General features: G+C 37.7%; 1 protein-coding gene across 5 annotated transcripts in view; it reads left to right on the top strand.

Moving 5' to 3' along the window:
• Positions 1–17,115, top strand: part of CFAP44 (cilia and flagella associated protein 44) — a 105,275-nt gene that overhangs the window by 23,756 nt on the left and 64,404 nt on the right. For all 5 annotated transcript variants that reach the window (XM_064495258.1, XM_064495251.1, XM_064495242.1 and 2 more), the window contains 9 exons: positions 500–602; positions 3,971–4,187; positions 5,879–5,993; positions 8,988–9,152; positions 11,277–11,432; positions 11,848–11,895; positions 12,457–12,556; positions 13,287–13,381; positions 16,696–16,905. In XM_064495258.1, coding sequence (XP_064351328.1) covers positions 500–602; positions 3,971–4,187; positions 5,879–5,993; positions 8,988–9,152; positions 11,277–11,432; positions 11,848–11,895; positions 12,457–12,556; positions 13,287–13,381; positions 16,696–16,905 — 1,209 coding nt within the window. The remainder of the gene's footprint in view (positions 1–499; positions 603–3,970; positions 4,188–5,878; positions 5,994–8,987; positions 9,153–11,276; positions 11,433–11,847; positions 11,896–12,456; positions 12,557–13,286; positions 13,382–16,695; positions 16,906–17,115) is intronic.

Consider the following 17,115-nt stretch of genomic DNA (forward strand, 5'->3'; position numbering starts at 1 on the left):
TGTTTCAGTCATATATAAACATACATATATTCGTTTTCATATTCTTTTCACCATAAGTTACTATGAGATATTGAATATAGTTTCCTGTGCTATACAGTATAAACTTGTTGTTTATCTATTATATATATATTAGTATCTGCAAATCTTGAACTTCCAATTTACCTCTTCCAACCCCCTTTACCCCTGGTAACCACAAGTTTGTTTTCTATGTCTGTGATTCTGTTTCTGTTTTGTAGATAAGTTTATTTGTGTCTTTTTTTAAGATTCCACATATAAGTGATATTATATGGTATTTTTCTTTCTCTTTCTGGCTTCCTTCACTTAGAATGATGATCTCCAGGTCCATCCATGTTGTAGGAAAAAGATGCCTAGTTTTGAGTTTTCTACTGGAGTTGATCCTAATAAATTATAAAGTAACAGATACTAAGTACTGTATTAATAGAACTGTTTATATGACAATTTCCCTTTTAATACTTTAGTGAGATTTTATTTTTTATAGGTTCACCCATATAAAACTTGCTTCACAGTAGCAGAGAAAGGAGTTTTCCCAAAGATTATCATTTATGAATATCCTTCTTTGAGGCCCTACAGAATCCTTCAAGGTGAGTCCAGTAGAATCTCTAAAATATCCCATGTTCAAGGTTAACAACATTCTGAAGATGTAACATTGTTGTAACATCAGGTTCCTCCAGAGAAACAGAACTAGTAGGAGGTAGAAGAGAGATTTATTCAAAGGAATTGGCTTATGTAATTTTGGGGGCTGGCAGGTCTGAAGTTGACAGGGCAGGCTAGCAGTCTGGAAATTCTTGGGCAGGAATTGATTCTACATCTTCAGGCAGAATTTCTTCTTCCTCAGGGAAACCTCAGTTCTGCTTTTAAGTGCTTTCAGCTGATGGGATGAGGCCCACCCTGGTTATCAAGGATAATCTTTAAAGTCAGCTGATTAGAGATGTTGACCACACCTACAAAATACCTTCATAGCAACATCCAGAGTGGTGTTTAATTGAATAGTTGATACTGTAGCCCAAGTATCTTACAATTCTGTTTTCCACATAATTAATTTCAGCAGTCGGTTTTTAAGAAGGATTTTATTTTCAGAGCAGTTTTAGGTTTACAATAAAATTGAGAGGAAGGGTCAGAGATTTCCCATATACCTCTCCCCTCACACATGCATAGCCTGCTCATCAACACCACGTCTCAGAATGGCGCGTTTTCACCAAGAATGAGCCAACAGTAATGCCATAACCACCCAAAGTCCTTAATTTCCCTTAGGGTTCCTTTTGGTGTTGTATATTCATTTAGACAAATGTATAATGATATCTGTCCCTCATTATAATATCATTCAGAGTATTTTCACTGTCCTAAATACCATCTGTGCTCTGTCCATTCATAACTGCCCCGTCCCCCCTTGGCAACCACTGACCTTTTTATTGACTGTATAGTTTTGCCTTTTCCAAAATGTCATATAGTTGGAATTATACAGTATATAGCCTTCTCAGGTTGGCCTTTTTTACTTAGTAATGTGCATTTCAGTTTCCACTATGTCTTTTGATGGCTCAATAGCCATTTTCAGTGCTGAATAATATTCCATTGTCTGTATGTACTACATTTTATGTATCCATTCACCTACGAAGGGGCATCTTAGTTGCTGTCATTCATTTCACTTATATATAAGCTTATCTGTAAGCACTCATTTTACTTATACACAAGCATATATATGTATATATACACACACATACATAAGCATACATAATCTAATACATTGTTGCTTTTGTTTGGAACAGACTCTTATCTGTTACATCAATTAAGAATAAGAAAAAGTTTTTATTTTACCTTCATATACTCCTTTAATGCTTTTCCTTTATTTATCTAAATCCAAATTTCTGACATTTTTCTTCTAAAGAACTTCTTTTAACATTTCTCATAAGGGAGGTCTCCTGGCAACAAATTCCCTCAATGTTTGGTGGTCTGTAAAACTCTTTATCCATCATTTTTGAAAGATAATTTTGCAGGGTGCAGAATTCTAGGTTGGTGGGGTTTTTTTCCTTTCCTTTTAACACTTTAAATAATTTCACTCCACTCTTCTTGCTTACATGATTTCTGAGGAGAAGTCAGATGTAATTCTTATCTTTGTTCTTCTATAGATAAGAGTTTTTTTTCTCCTCTGGATGTTTTTTTTTCTTCCAGTATTTTTTCTTTGTCTTTCATTTACTGTAGTTTTTTGTTTGTTTGTTTGTTTGTTTGTTTTTTTGGCATTTATCCTGGTTGGTGATATCTAAGCTTACTAGATCTGCAGTTTGGTATCCGACATTAAGTTGGGAGAAATTCTCAGTCATTATTATTTTAAATATTTCTTATGTTCCTGTCTCTCTTTCTTCTCCTTCTGGTATTCCCATCACACATATGTTCCACTTTTTGTGTTTGTCCCACAGTCCTTAGCTCTTCGTTCTGTTTTGATCAGTCTTTGTTCTCCTTGCTCTTCGGTTTTTGAGGATTCTGTTGAGACACCCTGTAGCTAAGAGATTCTTTCCTCAGCTGTGTCCAATCTAGTAATCCCATCAAAAGCATTCTTCATCTGTGAGAGTGGTTTTTAGCTCTAGCTCTTCTTTTTGGTTCTTCTTAGGATTTCCATCTCTCTGCTGACATTGCCCATCTATTCTTGCATGTTGTCTACTTTCTCCATTAGTGCCCTTGGTGTATTAATTATAGTGGTTTTAAGTTCCCAGTCTGATAATTCCAATATCTATGCTGTGTCTGGTTGTGATGCATGCTCTGTCTCTTCAAATTGCCTTTTTTTGCTTTTTGGTATGCCTTGTACTTTTTTCTTGATAGCTAGCTAGATGTGATGTACTGGGTAAAAAGAACTGCTGGAAATAGGCCTTTAGTGTCCTTGTGGTGTGGGGGAGGGGAAGCATTTTTTTAGTCCTGTGATTAGGTCTCAATTTTTTAGTGAGCTGGTGCCTCTGAACTGTGAATTTCACAAACATTTCCCAGCATTTTTCTTCCCCCTTAAGTGGGACAGGACGGTGAGAGTGGGCTGAAGTTGGATACTTACTCTCCAGGTCAATCAGGCTCTGGTTAATTAGTTTCCCCTGAGCGTAGACCTTATTAAGGAGAACAGAATGCTCGGGTGTATTTCAAAATGGCTCCTTTTCCTTTTCCTCTGCTGGAAGCCTGGGGGGATTTTTCGAGATTTTTTACTGCAGGAATCTGGTCAAGCTCCTGGAGGAGCTCACAATCTCACAATATTGTTGGGGCCACCTTATGACTGCATCCCTCTGGAGTTTTTAACTCTCAGGCTTGTCCACGCTGAGGCTACAGCAAATCGTCAGATCTAGTTGAGGCTTTACTGCCGGGCAGTGGGTTCCTTGAGCTGTTCTGGCTGTTTCTGCTTGTAAGTCTCCGCTCTGGTAAATTGTAAATCCCTGTATTCACCCTTTGGTCTCTCTAGTCTGGGGGGCAGCGTTTTGCCCTGTGTCCTTCCCTCTCTTGTAGATCCAGGAAGAGTTGTTGATTTTTTAGTCTATTTAGCTAAAAAGTTGTCTTGTTAGGCTGGAATGGCAGCGTCTAAGCTCTTAACATGCCTAACCAGTAACCTGAAGTCGTTAATTTTTGTTTTGTGACGTTTTCAGTGGCAAATTTTAAATGCTGATTTCTTTCTGCTATCTAGCATGCTTTTCTGTCCTGGCTTCATAAAGTGGAGTATGTTCTCAAAGCGTTTTCCTCATGTAAAATGTGATTAAAAATTCTTCATCCTCACCCCTCATACATGTAATTCATTCTAAAGCCAATGGTGGTGAATGATTTTGGAATTGTTTCTTTAGGGGATTCTTGGTCTTCTTCCGTCAGTGCACATCACCGAGGGTGCTCTCTTTTTCCCCTTTTTTTTTTTTTTGATAATATGGTTTTGAAAATTAAATAAATGCTGCCCCTGTGCATTAGACTCCCATTCATCCTTTCATCCTCTCAGATGGGACTGAACTGGCCTATGCTTACGTGGACTTTAACTACGATGGTACCCTGCTGGCCTCTGTTGGCGGCAACCCCGATCACACACTAACCATCTGGAACTGGAAAGAAGAGCAGCCCCTACTGAGGACAAAAGCTTTTTCCCAGGAAGTTTTTAAGGTTACTTTCAATCCTGAAAACGACGAGCAGCTTACTACATCAGGATCAGGCCACATCAAGTAGGTTGTGTGACTGAGAACAGGTGCTAGTAGTTTATCGTAAGGGTCTTTGCTAAGAGGATTAAACAGCTGGAGACATTTTTGCTGGTGTTGTTAACAGGATATTTTTTATGGTGTTACTTTAAAAAACTGTTGTGCAGCTTTTGTAATTGGAAATGGGGATTTTATTGCTGAAGACAGTGCAGATAAAAGAAAGGCTTTTAAATTTAACTTGCTGCCTTCTTGTAGGCTTCTCTTCCTACAGGTTTGTATAATGTATTAACATTAGCGTGCTGTGTCCAAGTTCATATTGAACTTTCAGATCCACTATTAAATGTCGTGTAGCAATGTTGTGTGATGGGTAAGTCATCTTGTTGTCTCTGAACTCAGTCTTCATTTGTAAAACAAGAATTATAAGAGAATCATTTCTGATGCAGGAACTTCAATACTAAATGGCAGCAGAGTTTACTCTTGATTTCAGGTCTTTGGGTCTTTTTCACCGTATCATACACTGGTCTTTTTTCAGGACGGGGTGATTTTGTCCTTTATTTAAGAACCTTCAAGCACTACTCTCCAGGTGCCCATGACTTGATTCCCAGTGTCTTTATGAGAAAGGCATTTTTAACTATCTTAAATCCTTTTTATTCCAATTTAAACCTGGCCTTTTTGAAATATAGAATAATTGAACAGATCTGTTTAAAAAATCTTGGAATTGTCACTAACTCTGCTAGCTATAGATTAAATTCTAACTTACCTTCTCCCATCGCTTACTAAGGTGCATATTTTCTATATACTCTATATTTTGGGGGAAAGATAAATGTTGAACAATGTGTGATGTGTGTGATGTGCTATAAAAGAAACATAGAGGAAATAGAAACAGATGATCAGGGGACCTGCCATAGCCTGGGAGAAGGGCATTGGTCATTTAGGCTCTTGGCTTCATGTTATTGGCTGTTGATATTGTCCATTATCTATTTTACATCCAGTTGATAGGTCAGATTATTTTTTCTTACATGGTTTTCTTCATTCTAACTATTCATTTGTTGAGGCTACGAATAAGAAAATGTTAGCAATACTAACATTTATTGATTGCTTTTATGTGCTAGGCACTGTTCTAAGAGTTTTTCAACAGTTTTACAAGGTTGGTGCTACTAATATTCTCATTTTATACAAGAGAGAGTGAAGGCATAGTGTGATCAAAAAAATTACTCAAAGTTACACAGCGAGTAAGTTAGAATTTTTGTGAAAACCTTCACATCCTCTAAAGCAGTACTGTGCAGTAGAACCTTCTTCCAGGGTGGGAATGTTCTGTGCTGTCCCATCTACTGGACTCTAGCCACATGTAGCTATTGAAAACTTTCAACTGGCTGGTCTGAATGACACACCAATTTTTAAATTTTACTTAATGTTATTTTAAATTAAAATGATCAAACTTGTGGCTATTGCATAGGACAACACAACTTTAAAATATAAGATTTACAAAGGCAGGGAATTTTGGGGTTTTTTTTTTTTTTTTTTTGGTCTATTTTGCTCAATGCTGAATTCATATTGCCTAGAACTTTGCCTGACAGGTAGTTGATAATACATGTTAGTTGGATGAATGAATAAATGAAATAATATGTGACTCTGAAATATGTAAATGTCCAAGTGACGCTAAAATTAAAGTAAATAAAACTTCTCTGAGGTACATTCAGTCTCTTATTTGTTTGCAGGTTCTGGGAAATGGCTCTAACATTCACTGGCCTCAAGCTTCAGGGTTTCTTGGGTCGATTTGGTAAAACAGCCACTACTGATATAGAAGGTTATATGGAGCTCCCAGATGGGAAGGTGAATATAGCCACTATTCTGTAATAATAAAATTGTTTTCAAGTGATATACATATATGAAAGCACATCACACAGTCTAAAAAGCACTGCCAATATTGGCAGTAACAGATACTATGATTGTAAATATAATAAGCATTTAATTTTGCCTCTTTAGATGATCAATTTTAATTCTGTGAAATTATCATAATCAACATGTACATTTCATTCTGTTTTTACTAAGTATTATGCACACATCAAGTATGCAAGCACTTTCAAATATTAACATAGTGACGTACCTGTCGCTTTTAATTATGTCATGGAGTTGCAATGTTTGTGAAGTTTATCTTTTCCTCCTCTCCTTTGCCATGATACTCCAAGAGGACTTACTGCATCAAAGGTTATATACAGTCTTGTGGCTTTTGTTTTTATTGTCAGATTATTATTCAGAAAGACCGAACAATTTTATAATAACATCTGCAACACTGCAATTTTAATCTGTTAGTTTATTCTTTAATATTGTTAATTGCTTCTTATGTAATTTATAGGCATATTGCCTATAGGGTCAGTTCTCCATTAATATTGTATTTGGCTTCCTATTAGGATGAGTTATATAGTATTACTTGTGATCATCTCAGATATAAGTAAATGCCAGCATACTCTGAGGAACCAAGTGGTCTAGTCATTACTTAGTGGAATATTCTCAATTTGAAATCATGGTGTATGAGAGGAAATGAAAAACCTTGGATGCTGACTAAATTATATATCCAAACCTATAAGATGATCATAAGTCATTCTAGCTTCAAATTCTGAATTCTGTAATAAGTAAGCTAAGATATAGACCATTAAAAACATGGTAGGAGATCTATCTTAAAAAGGTTCAGTAGAGTTTGTGTAGATGTAGGGGAGGAAATAAGCCATTTTAAATGAGAGAGCCACAAAAGGAAATGTTTAGAGTTAGGAGTGAATATCATATACTCAGAGGATTAATTCGAATAAAGCATTCATGTTGGGAAAGTGTGGGATATTAGATTGAGAAGTAGGGTGGGGTCCTTGTGTACAAGAACTTGAGCAGCCAGGAAGAACTATTAGGCATTGGAATAGCAGGGTTGCAAATGAAAGAAGTTATATATATATATATATATACATACACATACACACACGTGTATGTATGTATATGTGTGTGTATGTGTGTATATATATATGTGTGTGTATGTATGTATGTATGTGTATATATATATCTCCACAAAATGCCAAACAAAGAAGAAGGGAACTCTGGAGTAAAGGAGATGAGCTTGAAAGGAAGATGTTGCTTTATCTAAGAAGAGGTGATGAGGGCCAAGACTTTTCTCAGGATAAATGGAAAATGAAAGCTAGACATGAGTGTGACATTTCAGAAAGGAATGCCTTGTTGGCTTTGAGTTTTGGTGGCATTAGTTCCTGGACAGAAGAAAACCAGCCTAAGTAAAGACAAGTGGGCTGAGGCTTAATACATAAAACAAGTAGAATAGATAAGAATAGGTAGCCAGAAGAAGTAGAAAAGACTGAATGAGGTCATAAGTTACTCTAGGTGAGAGGGAAATGGGGCTGCAGAGCAGGGAGGCAAGAACTCAGAGTTCCCCAAAGGGCATTTCATGGAACATTCTTCTCTGAATGTTCTTCTCTGAAGATAAGACTTTCCTGGTCAAATTCCTGTGTATCTAGAAATTTCTCTTGGTGATTCCCAGTGGACACTTCTGTATTAAAGCTTCCAAGGGTTCCTAGAGAAAAGAAACTTGTTTGACTTTTCTTTCCCTAGCATGTCTTCTGAGGCAGTGTTAGTTGGAATGGGAGTTTTTGAGCCATAGTGCCTGGCTTAGAACCCTGACACTTCTGGGTAGTTTTGGGCAAGATACTTAACTGTTCTGTGCTTTAGTTTTTTTTTTTTTTTTTTGTAAAATGGGGATAAAAAGTCAGGACTTCCATTGGCCCATATGGTTCCTTTGTGTTAATGAGTAAAACTGTTTGTTATGCAAAAATCAAGGGCCCAACCTGAACAACTGCACGTGGTATCCTTGATAAATGCACCTAGTTCATATAGTTTTCAAGATTAAATAATTTATTGTATATAAAGTGCTCAAGCAGTGCTTGGTATGGAGTCAGTACTCAATCAGTAATATGTATTATGTAATATGAGTTAAACATCTTAAGAACTGGGGGTTGGTGGTATGTACTTTTGGGAAGTGCTGGATTGAATGGATTAGTACGAGGTGGTTCAAGATGGTTATCCTTGTTTAAAACTGGGTACCATTATGCTATAATTTTTGAGTTCAATAATGGCCTCACAATTTATCAAACATAACATTTGATGTTATCACTCTTAAAAAGGAGAATCTCATCTATCAAGAATTTTAAACATGTCGCTAAGTTTTGACCCAGTAATTCTGCTCCTGGTCATATCCTTAAGAGATATGAAGAAATCTATTGTAGGTATATTTGAAAAATTAACCAGCAACATACAGCCTAATCACGATGATGTAAAACTACGCAGAACATTAGGAGCGACTACATCAAAATGTGATAAAGTGGTTGTTTCTGGGGGGGAGTGAATTTTCATTGCTGTGTTTTCTTATTTTTCTATATTTAAGATTTTTTACTCTCATAATCAAGAAAAATAATCTTTTTTGTTGTAAAAATTTATTTTTTATATCATTCATGCATCTGCCTTTCATTCATGGTGTTTCTGACATAGAGAACATTTTATTCTTTATGTACTAAATCTTTCCATCTTAAATTTCATGGTTTCTGCCTATGGTGGCATACTTAGATTTTCATACCTCCAGAGGATATATTGCTGTATAGTCTCCTATATTTACTTCAGTTCTTCTATATTTATTTACTTATTCTCTATCCTATTTACTTCAGTTTTTTTTTTTAAGAAAAATAATGTTTAAAAACAATTCTCACCTGCTCTTTGAGGCATACATGCACACATTTGTCTGTCTTAATGCACTTTCCCTCCTTTCCGCACACCTGCCAGGTGCTCTCAGGGTCGGAATGGGGCAACATGCTGCTTTGGGAAGGCGGCCACATCAAAATCGAGCTGTGTCGAGCTGCAGGCAAGCCTTGTCACCAGGGTCCCATTAACCAGATAATGCTGGACGAGGGTGAAGTCATCACCATTGGGTCAGATGGATGTGTTAGGGTAAGTTTTCTTTACACTTGGACAGTAGCACCTACATCAAAGCCTGGCAGATCACCTTGTGGGTTTTAGCAGATTTTTATTTCTCTCAAAGTTCACGCGATGAAAGAGATCAGTGGTCATTTACTCCCAGGGCCAGGGCCAACTCACTTTAAATAATGCTTCTCTTGTAGTAAATATTTAAATTTTAGTCAAAATTCACTTACAGCATCTTAGCACTGAAATTTTCTAATGGGACCTTTTAGCTTTCATTCTGTTTTTGAAATAGTAGCTTCAGAAAATGAATACCCACTTTAGCATGATATTAATGGTGGACACAGATGTCTTTCCAAAATGCATGGTATGAATGGGTCATTTTCTAGGGACAATTACGCCAAACGTCTGTTTTTGTTTGTTTGTTTTAACTGAGTTTGCCAATTAGAAATAGAAAGGTGAGGAGGAGGGTACAGCTCAGTGGTAGGGTGCATGCTTAACATGCATGAGGTTATGGGCTCAATTCCCAGTACCTCTGTTTAAAAAACAAAAAAAAAAGAAATGCAAAGGTGAGCTGATGGGGTTTGCCTATGGGTGTTCCCCTCCCATTGCTCCATAAGCTAGTGAACTCCCTTGTCCTCGCCTGTGGACACTGTCCTGCCCATAGTGTGGGCAATGCAGCGACATTGCTCCAGTCCCTCTGGCTGTTGTCACACCTCTTCCCCCACCCACCCACCCGTATGTACGTACCCTGCTATTGCTGGCAAATCTGGGGTCTTCTGAATTGCCTGGTGGTCCCCTCAGTACATATTTCTACTGGGGCCTTTCATAAGGCTGTATTCTCTGGACATTCTTTAGGAAGTAGTATTATCAGAAGTAAGACCATATTTAAAAAAAAATTTTTTTTTCTTTTAACATTCTGGTTACACTGACTCCTATGGAGCTTACTTATGGTGTAAATAATACATTAGAAACACATCTCTTACCATCAGCTTTTTGAACCATGTTAAGTTTTTATTATATTTTACTAATTGTTCTGAGAATCTTTTATATCCTTTATTATGTCATACAGTATATTCACTATCCTTCCAAGACATAACATATCAAAATACCAAGTGTAAGAAAACCTCAACAGACAAGAAGGTATTGCCTCACAGAGGATGCCTTCATGGACACCACTGCTTTCTAAGTTTGCTCCCCTTTTTACAGTCTGCCTTCATCTCTTCAATTCTTTACATTGTAAATCTCTACCTCTCACCCTTTAGGAAAAACCTGCTCAAACTCCCAGGAGTTAGTGTGAGCCTAGGATCTGGGACCTTCCCCACAAGGCTCCTCTGTGGGGCAACACCAACCCTCCCAAAGTCCGAGCTGTTGAGTGTAGGATAATATGGCACCGTGGTCTGCAGAACCATCCAGGCTGGGCTTCGTCACTTCGCAGAGGAGGCCCCTCTGAGTGTGTCACCACATGAAGTGAGACTGGCCTCGCTCATCCCTCCCTTGCACGCTCCTGGAGTCCTGTGCCAAGAACAGCAATCCTTATCCCAATAGTACTGTCTAAACACGTGAGGAAGAGAGACGTTTTCTCAAGAAGACAAAATCTACATCCGTTTTCACTGCTTATAACAAAGATAGTACTTGAATCACTATGCAAGAAGGTCTGTGTCCCCTTTCCAGGGGCCCACAGGCCTATACAAAATAAGGCTCGTTATGCCTCAGTGAGTGACTGAACTATTCATGCCTTAGGCCACTTTATATGCAGAAAGACCTGAGGGAAACCTTGGAATAAAGTTTGCTTTATTCAGGGCTGTATTTTCTTACTAATTTCCATAAATACAAAGGAAATTATAAGTTATTCTCATTTCAGAGCAAAATCCCAAGGGTCAGGTTTTGTCTGCTGTTTCAATTACACCTGCTCATTATTAATTTTCACAAAACAAGAAGAAATGACTTATGAAAAAAAAATGGGAGTTTTTTTGGCTTAGACAATATCTATTCAAGATATTGAACATAGTTCCCTGTGCTATAGAAAAGGAACTTTGTAAAAACCTATTTTTATGTATAGTGGGACACATTGTAATTGACTGTACTTCAATTTAAAAAAGTGTATTCAGAAACTTCTGACTGATTAAAGTATTTTCTTATTAATTTTATAAGATATGGGATTTGGAGACAATAGACACTGCTGATACCACAGATGAGACTGGATTGTTAGAGATTGAGCCCATTAATGAACTTCAAGTAGACAAGAGTGTCAGACTCTTCTCTATGATAAAAATGAATGAAACTGGAAATAACTTTTGGTTGGCTCAGGTAAGATGCACTTCTCTGTCTTGGCTCTTTAAAGTTATCTGGATGTAAAATTAAAATAGTAGCATAATTTATTGTCCCTGTAAGTCCACTGTACTATTAGGACTACTGTTTATACTTCAGTGAAGAATTCCTGAATTTTGATATTTAATTGACTGATGCTTTATACACAGAAAACCGATTCGCATTTTTGTTATGTTAAACGGATGATAAGTTTTATGTAATCCCTTCATTTATTGTGTGGTTGTGTTCTAAGATATATGCACGTGGCTACTGTTAAATTTCAACCACACTTTAAAATATATGTAAACTTCTGGTAGTGTTGTTTGTCCTTTAACTAAATGATAAAAAGAAAATTCCTTTAATTTGATAAAAGTTCAAAATGATAAAACAGACTATTAGGAATTTAATTTTTCAGGATACCAATGGAGGCATATGGAAGCTTGACCTCAGTTTTTCAAATATTGTAAGTTGCCTATTTTTCTTATTTCTAATTTTCATAATAAAAATCTTTATCCTTCTCTAAAAGATACTTTATCTTTCTCCATATTTGATTTTTGTTCCCTTCAAAAACTCGTTCAACATATCCTAATGAGTTCATATTGTCTCTGTTTCTCTAGTTTATAATTTTACATAAAAAGGCTCTATCTCATAACAAAACTTACAAGAAAAGTGGCAATGACAACGCCTAACATTATACAGCTTTACCATTTTCATAAACATATGGGGTTTTAATTTATATTATCTCACGTAATACTCACAACTACTCCGTTTTGTAGGCAGGCAGTTGCCATCATCTCATTTTATTGATGGAGAAATGGAAACTGGCATTTGAAGTGACCACAGCCATCGAGTGCAAAGCCAGTACTCTGTTTCTCCTAATTCCAAACTTCAGCCCTCTGTCTTAATATGTTTTCTTATTTCTACTCAGATAAAGTCACACATGTTACAGGGTTCTATTTGCATTTCTTTAAACTTGACCTTAACTCTATCTTAGAGATCTAATTGGATCTCTTTTTATTATCAGACCCAAGATCCAGAATGCCTCTTCTCTTTCCATTCTGGAGCCATTGAAGCCTTGGCCGTCTCCCCTCTCACTTACCTCATGGCCACTACTGGCTTAGACTGTAAGTAGACATGCATCTGTGGCCTTTTTGGTTTTCAATACATTTTTTTCTGTGTTTGCTTAAAGCATTTTTAAAATTTTTTTAGGCGGTTTTGGGGGAGGTAGTTAGATTTACTTATTTTTTTAATGGAGGCATTGGGGATTGAAGCCAAGATCTCATGCATGCTAGGCATGCATTCTACCACTGAGTTATACGCTTCTCTCCTGCTTAAAGCATTTGAGAATTTTTCCAAACAGAAGCCTCTTGATGCAAGTGAGGTGAGTTTTTGCAGAGAGGGGAGTGCTCCAATTACAGCAGTCCTGGTTATTGTGAGAGATTAAAATAAAGACACATCAGTAAGTTACTCACAAAAGTACCATTCGTTTTACTATTATCCACGTTTCTTTCCATCTCCTTTCTTCCTTCTTGACGTAGCGAATCTATGTGGACTGTGCAAGGTGAAATTGATCCACTAGTTAATCAGCTATTGTTTTTTAACCCTTGGGGGATTGGTTCCAGGACTCCCTCTGATACTAAAATCCCCAATGCTTAAGTCCCTTATATAAATGGCATGGTATATATTCATGTTTATAAAGTACCTGATTGAGGGTATACATGAATACTTGACTAAAGAAAGGCTATTAGATTATCAGTTGATTTAATTAAGTTTCTTGTTATGTAAAGTGAGTCAAGGTTATTAAGGATATTTTTATGTATATAACTTCTTTCTTTTAAAACTGTCTTACTGTAGGTTCTGTTAGACTCTATGATTTTTCTAGCAAAACTCCTTTGCTTCAGACGAAATTCAAACAAGGAGGTACTGCCCTTATTTGGGTACCACGACTGGTAAGCTTGTTACTATTATGAACTTCTGCTAGAAGCCACTTGTAAATATGGTATATCAGTGCTGGCTCTTGGAAATAAAGATATTTTCTGACTCTGGATTTTAGAGAAGAACAAAAATTTTAACTTAGTTTGTTCACTCAGAATTTGATAGAAATCATATCCTGACTTTGCTATTGTGGTTCTGACTTGTTTTAATGAACCTTTATTGTTATGCCATCTATAGAGTAGAAATAGTTCCATGTTACCAAGTAATTACCCAACAGAACTTTGTGTATCTATCCTCTATCTGTCTGACTCTGATTTCATTCATTTTATGTATTTCCAGCATGTCTACAATGTGCTGGCCCTTTTTCTAGATTCTAGGAATATGGCAATGAACAAAAAGACAAAAATACTTACCCTCATGAACCTTAAACACTCCAGTGGGAGAGAGAGTGTAGAGACAGACAAGAAACAAAATAAGTATGTGACAGGTTAGATAATGATAAGAGCTATGGGAAAAGAATGAGAGATGGGGGGATGATATAGTTCAAGTGATAGAGCACGTGCCTAACAGGCACAAGATCCTAGGTTCAATCCCTAGTACCTCCTCTAAAAATTAATAAATAAATGAACCTAATTACTACCCCCCCAATAAAAAATTAAAAATTAAAAAAAAAAGAATGAGAGATAGGGAGTTACTATAATTGTCTATTGCTGTGTAATAGACTACCCCAAATGTAGTGGCACAAAACAGCTGTCATCTTATTTTTCTCACGTGCTCTGGTTTGGGAATGCATACACCTGACTGCAGGCATAGGTTATCTCTGCTTCATTGTATCTGGGGCCCCAGGTGGCGAATGGAGCAATCTAAGATCTTCTTTGTCTCACATCTGGCACCTCAGTTGAAGGCTGGGTTAAGCTAGGATGTCAACAGGAGTGCTTACCTGAAGCCCATGCCTCATGGAAAGCTCATTATCACAGCATGGTGGCCTCAGGGCAGTCACACACTTCTTGATGGCAGCTCAGGGCTCCAAGATCTAGTGTTCTAACAAATAAGGCAGAGCTGCTGTCTTTTTATGACCTAGCCTTGGAAGTCACATAATATGACTTGTACCATACTCAGTTGGGTGGGTGTAGCCGTCACAAGCTGCACCGAGATTCAAGGAGGGAGGGACTTCCACCCCATCTTTCCATGGGATGCATGTCAAAGAGTTTGCAGCCATGTGTTTAAAGGTCATGGGAATATTTGGGGAATATTTTATCCTTACTGTTTTAGGTTGAAATCAAAGAGAAAATATTCCAGGCCCAAAATAGATGTGGAGATGGTTTGACTGGCAGGAAATTTCATGATGGGACCAAGATCAGAAGGAGAACTCAGGCCAGGGAATAGAAGCAGAACCGTGATGAGGCTTGATTGAGTGGAAACCTCAGAGTATTTAGATAACCAAACTCAATCACTCTTTATCCTCATATATTTACACTCTCACCGAGAGTCTTTAAAATACAGCCCTCACAATTGAACCATTTATTTAGATGCTTGTACAATGTCCAGAGAATGTTTTCTCTTTTAGCCTTATATTGAAGTAAGGGTCATACGGATATTATGCTAGGGTTGCCCCTTCTCCATACACTCTTGCCTTTCTGGAAAACTGCACATAGTCTTTATAATTTATCTCAGGTCAAACATCATCTCCTCTGCATAGCCCTCCGGGACCCCACCTTCAAGTAGAGCTCGGTACTCCTTCCTCTGTGATTTTTGTTTAAGGACTGTGCATATACCTCTCCGAAAGCACTTACCACAGTGTACTGAGATGATTTGCTTTATTGACTGTCTTTCCCACCAGATTGTTCTTCGTGGCGACAACCATACCTTATTCTTCTTTGTACTTCCAGTGCCTCTTGAGTTACTTGTACATTGACATACTTAGTAAATGTTTAAATAAACAGCATTCAACTGGAATTGAATGAAACATAGTTTTCTTATTCCTAAGATTATGTAACTGCCTGGCCTCAGGGATGATCAGTCTGCTCTAAAGAATACCAGGGCTCTTGCCCCTCTCGTGAATACCTTCCAAGATGGCACACTTAATGTATTCAGACAAGGCCAGATTTATAGCTCCAGCCCAGACTTCTCCTCTAAGCCGCAGATTGTATGTCATCTTCATCTGGGGATTTCCAGGAGACTTCACACTCATCATGTCCAAAACTAAATTCATGATCTGCTGGCCCCCAGCCACCCCTCCTATAAAAACAATAATAGCAGCAACAAACCACACACACACACACACCTGACTCCTCTCCAGTGTTTCCTGTCTTAGTAAATGTCTCAGTCATCCTTGACACCTCCCTCTGCCTCATTCCTCATATCCAGTCATCACCAAATAGGACCCATTATACCTACCTCTAAATTGTGTCCACACTTCTCATCTCCATTACACCACCTCAGACCAGGTGACCACAGTCAGTCTCCAGGAGTACAGCAGCTGTCACTTAGTCTCCCTCCAGATTCCCATGCATCCTGTCTATGCCATCTCAGATCTGTTTCCTACACTGCACCTAGGATGATTGTTCTGAAATAGCAGATCTGATCATGTCACCTCCCCACCCCAAACGCCCAACTAAAAACTGTTTGTCTCCCCACTGCTCTTAGGACGAAGACAATCCTTAATGTGACATGTAAGCTACTTTGTGACCTAGTGCCTGCTTGTGGAAACACTGCTCCCTCACTCAGTCTGCTCTGGTCAAACTTTTTCCTGAGTTACATTATTTCCTGCCATATGACCTTTGCACAAGCCATATCCTCTCTCAGAAGTGTTCCTGTACTTTGTTAATTCCTGGGTGTCCCTCTGATCTCAGCTCCACCATCTCTTCCTCCCTCAGCCTAGGTCAGCTTTCTTTGCTATCTGCTCCCAGAGAATGTTTTTCTTTTAATGCTTATTTCAGTTCATAATTCCACATTCATTTGTGTAGTTGATTAATGTTTGTGTGGCTGGTTAATGTCTGTCCTCCCACTTGACCGTGAATTCGTGAAAACAAGTTGAAAGTGTTTATGCTCACACTTGGTTGCTGGTGATGGGCGCCTGGCATGTGGTATATAGACACTCTACTCGTTGAGTGTTTGGATTGCCATTGTTTACTTGTCTCATGGTCAGCAGTGATAAGGGACTGTCCTAGAATAGATGGAGGTTACCAGAAAGTGGTATGTGGAATTACCAATGAACAGTCAATTAGTTAAATTACTTAAGTCTAAATAAAATCCTGAAGTATCTGTTATGTAATACAACTTTCGTAATTAACTAATTTCAGATCCTTTGCATTTCTTTTTGTCTAAGGTAAGCTACACTGGAGGACAGATTATTGTAGGATTTGAAGATGGTGTTGTTCGAATTCTTGACCTTTATGATCCAAAAGGGCTCACAATTTTTGTGGGACGGAAGAGAATTTTGGATGCAGATATTCGACTAAAAAAGGCTTTCAAACCCCACACTGCTCCTGTCACTGCTTTAGCTTATGACCGTGATGGAGAAATTCTAGCCACAGGGGTAAGTAGTAGATTTCCTTTTGTTTCCCACTGAATGTTTGTCGTTAACCTTGCCTTATTAGTCTGCTTACTTAATGATGCCTTATCTGCTGATATTCCTTCAAGAAGATACCCACATTTTGCTTTCTTTGTATTCGTATTCAGTATCATCTATGCATGACATTTAAAAATATTCTTACAAATTGAGTTGTAATGCTTATTTTTAATGAAT

Source organism: Camelus dromedarius, chromosome 2 (genome assembly GCF_036321535.1).
Source record: "Camelus dromedarius isolate mCamDro1 chromosome 2, mCamDro1.pat, whole genome shotgun sequence".
In the NCBI taxonomy this organism is placed as follows: Eukaryota; Metazoa; Chordata; class Mammalia; order Artiodactyla; family Camelidae; genus Camelus; species Camelus dromedarius.